The following is a 7,877-nucleotide window of genomic DNA, read 5'->3' on the forward strand; positions in this document are numbered from 1 at the left end:
GTGTGCAAGCATTGTGCAACACGTTTTGTTTATGCTAACAGCAACACGGCCAACATGTCATGCTAACCCCGAAATCCCACATGCTCCCACATATTAAATTCAAAGCAGCAAAACATGTGGAAATGATCCATGGTTTCCGTGGATCATTAAAAAAATAATTACAATTCATTCATTTTTTGGGGGATTTTTTCATGAATTTTTATGGGATTTCGGTGTAACAATCAACATATACCGAACCGAACCGAAAACCATGACCACGAAACCGTGAACCGAAATGGAACCGTGGATTTTGTGAACCGTTCCACCCCAGACCCTTGGCTAATCCTTGGCTGGTCCTTGACTGGTCCCCTACAATTCAATTTTTAAACATCAATCTTTGTATTAAAATATTCTTTCTGTCATGATTTCCCGATATTAAGATCTAAATGGAAGTGCCATCTCCTGGTCAGACTTTGTAATTCAGTGAAAGGGGGGACTCGGAGTAAAAAAATATGCATACCCAGGAGGTGGAAGGGGTCACTCCAGTGGCTGGAAGTGGGCAGCCAGTCGGCTGGCGTTTGATTGGGAAGGGTAATTTTGAATGGCTACTACTGTAATAATTTTATAAAGCTGAGACTGTTACCCCTCCACTCTCTTGAAATAGGGGTGACAGAAGCAGGAGTTTGCCCTCCAACCAAACGACTCATGGTTTATGCTCCAGCCTTGAGTCCTTGTGTGCTTGGCCAAGACACTTCCCCCACATTGCCAACTGATCAACATCAGTTGGCACATTGTATTTTTGGCTACAATGTGGATCACCACCATTAGCGTGTGAATGGGTGAATGATTAAATGTGGTGTAAAGAGCTTTGGTCAAGTCTCCTGACTTGAAAAAAACGCTATATAAGTACAGCCCATTTACCATGATAGGAATCACCATGACAACCAATAACGTATCTCCTTAGTCTATGGTTTGATTCCTATTTTAATCAATCAAATCTTATCTGTAAACTTTGAAATAACAATTTGGGTTATTTCTAACATCTGCTTATTAATAAAGAGGAGATTCATGGCTGGTTTCTCTCTTATCTCTCTGTTTTGACTATGCAAAACCATACTTTTTTTTTTTTCGCCGCTGATCATTTGATGACACATTTAAAATACCGGTAGTAGATTTTTGTTTTTGAAAAGAAGATGCACAACTAGGTAAAGATTAATTACACGCATCCTTCTTTGTAATGGAGGCAAGGTAGCTAGCAGCTCACAGTTTTAATAGCTTGACAAGCCTGATTAATAATTGTTACCACTCAGGTTTAGTTCTACTCTGATCAAATCTGCACTGAGAAGGAAGAGCAAGTCTGCAGACTCCAAGCTGATTGGCTGAAGTGACACCTTATACCCGCCTTCCAAAGCTTAGTTATAGCCAATAGCAGAGGGAAATGAAAATAACAGCACCTGCAAAATTTGTCAATTCTATGCCCTGTTATTTGTATCCCACCATTAAAACGGCCTAGAAGGAAAAGTGAGGAGGCAAATAGTGTACGAAACTCTTAAACCTCTGCATCCACGATGTTGTTGTCTATATTTGAGCGTGATTCTTTAATCCTTTCTGATCTCTGAGCTTCTGCTGCTCTCCTTCCCATCTGCAGGAATGTATTACATCGACCCCAACCAGGGGAGCTCAGCAGACGCATTGCTGGCCTACTGTGTCTTCACCTCCTCATCAAAACAGACCTGCCTTCACCCCGAACACTCTCAGGTATGACGTGTTGATGGGAAAAAAATTCAACTATTTGCTTCAGTTAAATAAACTCAGATTGATGGATTTCACTGAGGCGGCACTTTATTTTTATCTTGGCAAAGAGAGAACAGTTCATAATACAGCCCTTATTGACAGTAATCTCCCCTGTTCTGATCGAGGAGCCTTGGTTCCCCCTTAAAATAATGGAAAGTAGTCGGAGTCAAAACAATTTCCAGACACTTTGGTTAAACAGTAACATGTTATGAATAAACCTTGAGAAAGATTCTGGTTTGTTATGGGGTATGAAGTAGAAGGCGTGTCTTGTCAACAAACATCCTCATGCTGGAGAATCGTGTTGCCTTGCAGGTGAAACAGGCTGAGTGAAAACTTTTATAGTGAGGAAATAGCATAAATTAATATATGAAATAAGAAAAGCTACATTTTCCGACCACAGAAGCCACCACCCGGCGTGGGTTGTAGGAAATTACAGGACATCTCTGCTGACCTGAAGGAGCTTTTTCATACCTGCTCCAGCTCCAGTTTAATGACTTGTAGCAGGGACACACTTTTGTTTCAAACCCTGAGACTTTAAAGGTGACGATTTGATGGAGTGTAAATGCTTTTTGAAGGATCAGCACACAGCATCATGTTTTCTACCTGTCTATAAACAATACTGACCTGAAATGCCTGAATGTGACTGAATGAAGCTTCTGACTGATTTATCTGCAGCTTCCAATGAAAGCTTGGATGGAGGAATCAGAAGATGGATCTTTTCAATGGCTTAGCAGGCTGGATCAGGGTCATCAGGTGAGGTATAACCTAAAAAAAGAAATCCTAAAAGTCACCTAAATTTTATAAAAACTTCAGAGAAAATGTCTTAAGTTCAACTATCTTGCCGTCTGGTTCATGAGTGACTATAGGAGAGAACGGCAGCTGGATAGACGGATTGGGGCTCCATAGGCAGTAATTCAGCCATCCCTTCGGTCTATTGAGCCGAGCCTAAAAGCAAAGCTCTTGATTTATTGGCCCATTTAAGCTACGACCTTTTCTTATGGTGATGAGACATGAGTGAGGACCAAAGGAATGAGATCCTATATACAAGTAGCTGATACAAGCTTCCTCTGTTGGGTTGGGCTAGTCCTTACAGCCAGGATGAGGTGCTTCATCATCCTGGGAGGCTTGGAATAAAGCCACTGCTTCTCATCAAAAGGAGTCAGTTGAGGTGGTTCTGGAAAACTGGCTTGGAACTCTTTTTTTCTTGCATTTGTTTTCACATGACATCCCACTGGATGGTGACTCCAGAACTCCCTGAATGCATCATACATCCCAAACAGTGTTGGGCACGTTACTTTGAAAAAGTAATTAGTTATAGTTACTAGTTACTTCTCCCAAAATGTAACTGAGTTAGTAACTGAGCTACTCCACGATAAAAGTAACTAGTTAGTAGTAAAAGTAACTATTACATTACTTTTGCGAGTGTATGAAATTAATAACTGGGGATGTCTAATTCTGAAATCCTGTGTTTGGGTTGTTATAGATACTGCAACATGTAGCTACATCCATCCATCCGTCCGTCCGTCCGTCCGTCCGTCCGTCCGTCCATCCATCCATCCATCCATCCATCCATCCATCCATCCATCCATATTTCTCCCTTTCTCCATATAGGCTAATGATCGTTCACGCTCTCCGTAGTTCCCCTGCGGCGCGAGCACAGGGCGGCTGTTACGCGCCTTTATCAAGAATGCGTGTTTCCTGTCGCTTGCGCGGTGAATTGTGCCGCCACGCTGCGCGGAGATGCAGGGGAAACCGTATCTGATGGAGAAACGCAGCTCGACGTAACACCAGTATTTCCATCTGGAAAGCGCAGTTTTGCCGCTGGAGTCCTCCTCACTCTCCATCCTCCCCTCTCTCATGACAAGGCGTGCACGAGTCCTATCATGAAAAAAGGTTAATAATTCGACCTGAGTAACGTGCAGTAATGGGGTGTCGGCAATTGTAACTGCTTATAGTTACAGTAAGAGTAATAATTTTGATTACGCGTTACTAAAAAAGGTAGCAGCGTTAGTAACGCCGTTACTTTCAACGCTGTTACTCCCATCACTGATCCCAAAATACTTTTATTTGAGTCAGTCAGCCTCAAAATGTAGCTGTAAGCTAGCAACCCTTCAACAAGACAGAAAAAATGCCTCCAACTAAAGTTTGTCTAAGTCTAAACAGATGGGCTTAGTGATGTGAGAAAAAAATGCAACTTTATCAATTAATATTAAAAGGAAAAAAAAAAACATTTTTCAAAGTACTTTAAGATGTTCATATGTTAATTGGAATTCTGGTGGCATGTTTGTTAGTTTACTTATCCAGGTGCCAGTGTGGTCCAGATGCGCTTCCTGAGGTTGCACAGTGTCACCGCCGTGCAGAAGGTGACCTACTCCTGTCATCCAGGACATCATCTGGGTCAGGAAGAGAGAGACGTCAAATTCCTCACAGATACGATGAGGCAGAGCTACCTCGGAGAGCTGAAAGACTGTGTGGTATGTGAAACCATGGAAAAATATGTTTGGCTAGCTTTATTATAGTTAAAACTTAGATATCGGAATAGTTCTATTGAAAACTTAAAAGCTTGATCCAGTTACAGTTTGAATTCAGGTAGAGGTCGACAGATCAGACTAAACAAAATGAGGGTAGGTTTGACCTAATTAGAACATGAAGAAAACAGATTTAAATTGAGAAATTGCCACTGTATTCTTGCCTCTGCATTTAAAAACAAATTTCTTCAATGTGAGATCAATAAAGTTGAATTGTTATGATTATTATTAAGTATTCAAGATTCATTATATCTGACATTACCATTTTGGCCCACATAACAAAATGTAATGTAATGATTCACTACCTGTTTGTGTTTTTTGTTCATTGTCAGATCTTGGTGGGTTTTATGGGTAGAAAGATGTTTTCTTTGTTGTTTAGTGTCTGGTTTTAGGGTCTTTCCAAGGGGTCTGCAACCTGCAGCTTCAGAGCCATAATTGGCTCTGGTTTTAGTGTCATGATTTAACTAAGGTCTGACCCAAAAAGCAGAAAAAACAATTCAGAGAGACCAGGGAAAAGGTTAAACAGGTTTATTGAGGAGATAATGAATAATCTGGTGTTGCTCTGAACACTGCTCAACCAGAACTGGAAAGTGAGGGGAAGACACTGCGGTTAGTTCAGGCACAGTGGGAAAATTGATTCTTGAACTTGAAGAGAAGAATTAGGTGCTGACTCACTTTTCCAGAAAAGTGGTTGACTCTATGACTCCTGTCTGTGTGCGGTAGTTACATTGTTTGTCTCATTCGGTGGAGGGCGGACAGGGTTTACCCAGAATGCGGTTGTTTGTAGGTGAACAGAGAAACTGACTGCCACTTGGATTTCCTGCTGTACTTGAACGGATTGGTGTGGAGATGTATCCCTTGCTCAGTGTGAAGCTCAAATGATCCCTTGGAGGAAAGTAGATCCAAACCTCCAGTTTGAATCCCCAGCTCAGTTTTAAGCGCAGATGATCCTTCCAGGGAGAGAAGGTCCGAAAACATCCAGTTTGCAGAATGACTTCCTGCCGAGAGGCAAAGACAAAATAACTCGGTTAGGACTAAGGTTGACAAAACTCAGTTTGACTCAGTAAAAACTCAGCTTGGCTAGAGTACCCAAAACTGGCAAACACTCTGGCGTCGAGGTAGTGGCAGTCAGCAGCTTAAGAGCACTCTGTTTACAAGGTAACCCTCCGCAGGTGTGTGAGGAGGCGGACCAGCACCAGGCGCCTCCTGGTAGAGGAAGGGAGACAAACACAAAAACACAAACAGGAATCCTAACATTTAGAGGCTTTACCTGTTTTGTTTTTTTTTTTTAAGTAAAATGAAATTTAATTTTTACAACAGACTGAAATAAAAAATATATATATATTTTATTTTTTAAGATGTTTTTTTAACATTACCTTGGAATCTATGTGCTTTAGTTGTACATAATTTTCCACATATAAACCTCCAGAAAATCCATGTTCACTCTTTATGCGAAATACCTTTTTCTTTATTCTTAAACCTGGCTATTGTTCTAAAACATGATTATTTGGATTTTGAAGTTTGCAGACTCCCTGTTTTGCCATAAAATAGCCGTGTGGGAAATAGTGTTTTAATCTTTTTCATTTCTTTGAATTTTCTAACACAGAAGATTAAATAAGCATCAAAATGGCTCTGGTCCTAAGACTTCCTACAACTTACTTAAAAAGGCAAACAATGTCTTGTTTTTCTGCTTGACAGGCTGGAGAGGAGAAGCTTTTCGGTTCTCGGGAGTCCGTGTTGGAGTTTGAGGACCTCCAGCTGCTTCCTCTTAGAGACGTGGCGGTGATGGGAGGCAGAAACTTTACACACCATTTTAGTTTTACGTTTGGACCGGTGTGTTTCAGCTAGAGGGAGCGGAAACACGCTCCCTTCCAGATCACTCAAATCCAACAGGAGCTTTTTTGTTTAAATCAACGAAAATCTTTCTCTAATTTCTCAACAGTTCACACATTTTCTCATATTGACCTTAAGTGACTCCTTAGGGATGAATTTGGAGGCGTTGCTTTTAGTGGAAAAAGTCATTTTTGTTTACAGAGACATTTATCTGGTACAAAATAAATTAAATATGTATGTTTTTTAATGTCGATATGCAACATTTTTTTATTGTGATGTTCACATGGGGAATCTTTTATAGGCTGATTATCTGTATATAAAAATCAGACCAACTTTAGTGACCTTCTAACCATTTCCTAGCAGGCCGGTTCTGTCTCACTAATGCGACTGTAAGTGAACCCAGTTTATCACTTTAAACAAAGGTGCTTTGTTAGAAAGACAAACATTTATTTAAATCTTTAATCAGACAAAAAGATGCAGATGTCGTCTTAAACTTGGTGCTAGCTATTTACTATCTGTCCTTGTTTTAAAAGATGCAAAGCATTTTATATTTTGATTCTGTATTGTGTATATGTATATTTTTTTTCTTTTACATCTCAGGTATGACATACACACACAGGCACTTCATCTGCTGTTGTCCCAGCATGTTTTTTTGTTTTTTTTGTTTGTTTTTTTACAGTTTGTTGTCAAATCTTTGAATCTAAACTTAATAAACTTGAAACACCAAAATAATAAAAACTTTATTTTCTCAAAATCTGTCTTTAGAAGGTTCAACTGTTGAACTGTCTCATAAAACTGGACGATGGACCCAGTATTCAGGTGAGTCAGACAGTGGGAAGTTTGAAAACGTTTTAACGGCAAAAGTAAAATAAAACGGAACAGAACAGAAACCGGGGCTGCTGTGATTCAGCGGACCTGCAGCGGCTGTGGGGGAAAGCAGAACATCGCTCATCACTGGAACTCTGGCTGTCGGAGAAACACAGGAAAGTGACCACGATAATCTGACAAAAGATGATTATCCATGTGAGTCACTTACCTGGTGAAAGAGTTCAGTCCATCTAATCATCAAAAGCAGGATCAGTCAATGCACTGCCATGAGAGATGCGGCGTTGAGCCGTCCCCCATGCAGCAGCCCCAGTAAACAGGCAGGAGACCGATCCAGGTCAGGGAAACAGTATAGAACAGGACCGTTCTGAGATCCAGGAGTCTGTAGCTCCACCAAGGGTTCCGATCCAAACAGGAACAGACAGATCCAGGGTTCTAGGAATCCACAGAGCATGAAGACAGGTTCAGAGTTCCAGGAGTCCAGCAGCGAGTTCAGACAGACACGCTCAGATGGAGACATGCAGATCCAGTGGTTGAGGAGGACAGAGACAAGACATGGTACCAGAATAACTACCAAACTTTAAACTGCCAGGATTACAGGAATTAAAATTGACCCCCCCACCCTGTTTAGCATCCAAATATCTGATATTTTGTTTTTCTCTTGTCTCTTTCTCTTGTCATGATGCGCTGTCAGCTGGTAGAACTTCAGTTCCCTCATCAATCCTTTATCACTACCTCTAGTATATCGCAGTCCTTCCTTTTCATATAACATTATTATAAATATCCTTCAATTACTGTTTAAAGGTCAACTACTGTTTAAAGGTCTTGTATCAGGCTTTTTTCATGCAAGGCAAGTTTATTCATATGCTAAATTTAAGTAGCATCAAAATCAAAGCATGAAAACGAAACAGCAGTGAC

General features: G+C 40.7%; 1 protein-coding gene across 1 annotated transcript in view; it reads left to right on the plus strand.

Moving 5' to 3' along the window:
* The window catches only part of LOC107083751 (collagen alpha-1(II) chain-like), a 12,836-nt gene extending 5,983 nt beyond the window's left edge, over window positions 1-6,853 (plus strand). The window contains exons 8-11 of the mRNA XM_015373201.1: window positions 1,628-1,737; window positions 2,449-2,526; window positions 4,065-4,247; window positions 6,000-6,853. Of these exons, the coding sequence (XP_015228687.1) occupies window positions 1,628-1,737; window positions 2,449-2,526; window positions 4,065-4,247; window positions 6,000-6,149 (521 nt within the window). The 3' untranslated portion in view covers window positions 6,150-6,853. The remainder of the gene's footprint in view (window positions 1-1,627; window positions 1,738-2,448; window positions 2,527-4,064; window positions 4,248-5,999) is intronic.
* The last annotated feature ends 1,024 nt before the right edge of the window (window positions 6,854-7,877 follow it).

The sequence above is a fragment of the Cyprinodon variegatus genome, unplaced genomic scaffold (genome assembly GCF_000732505.1).
Source record: "Cyprinodon variegatus isolate N-32 unplaced genomic scaffold, C_variegatus-1.0 Scaffold82, whole genome shotgun sequence".
In the NCBI taxonomy this organism is placed as follows: domain Eukaryota; kingdom Metazoa; phylum Chordata; class Actinopteri; order Cyprinodontiformes; family Cyprinodontidae; genus Cyprinodon; species Cyprinodon variegatus.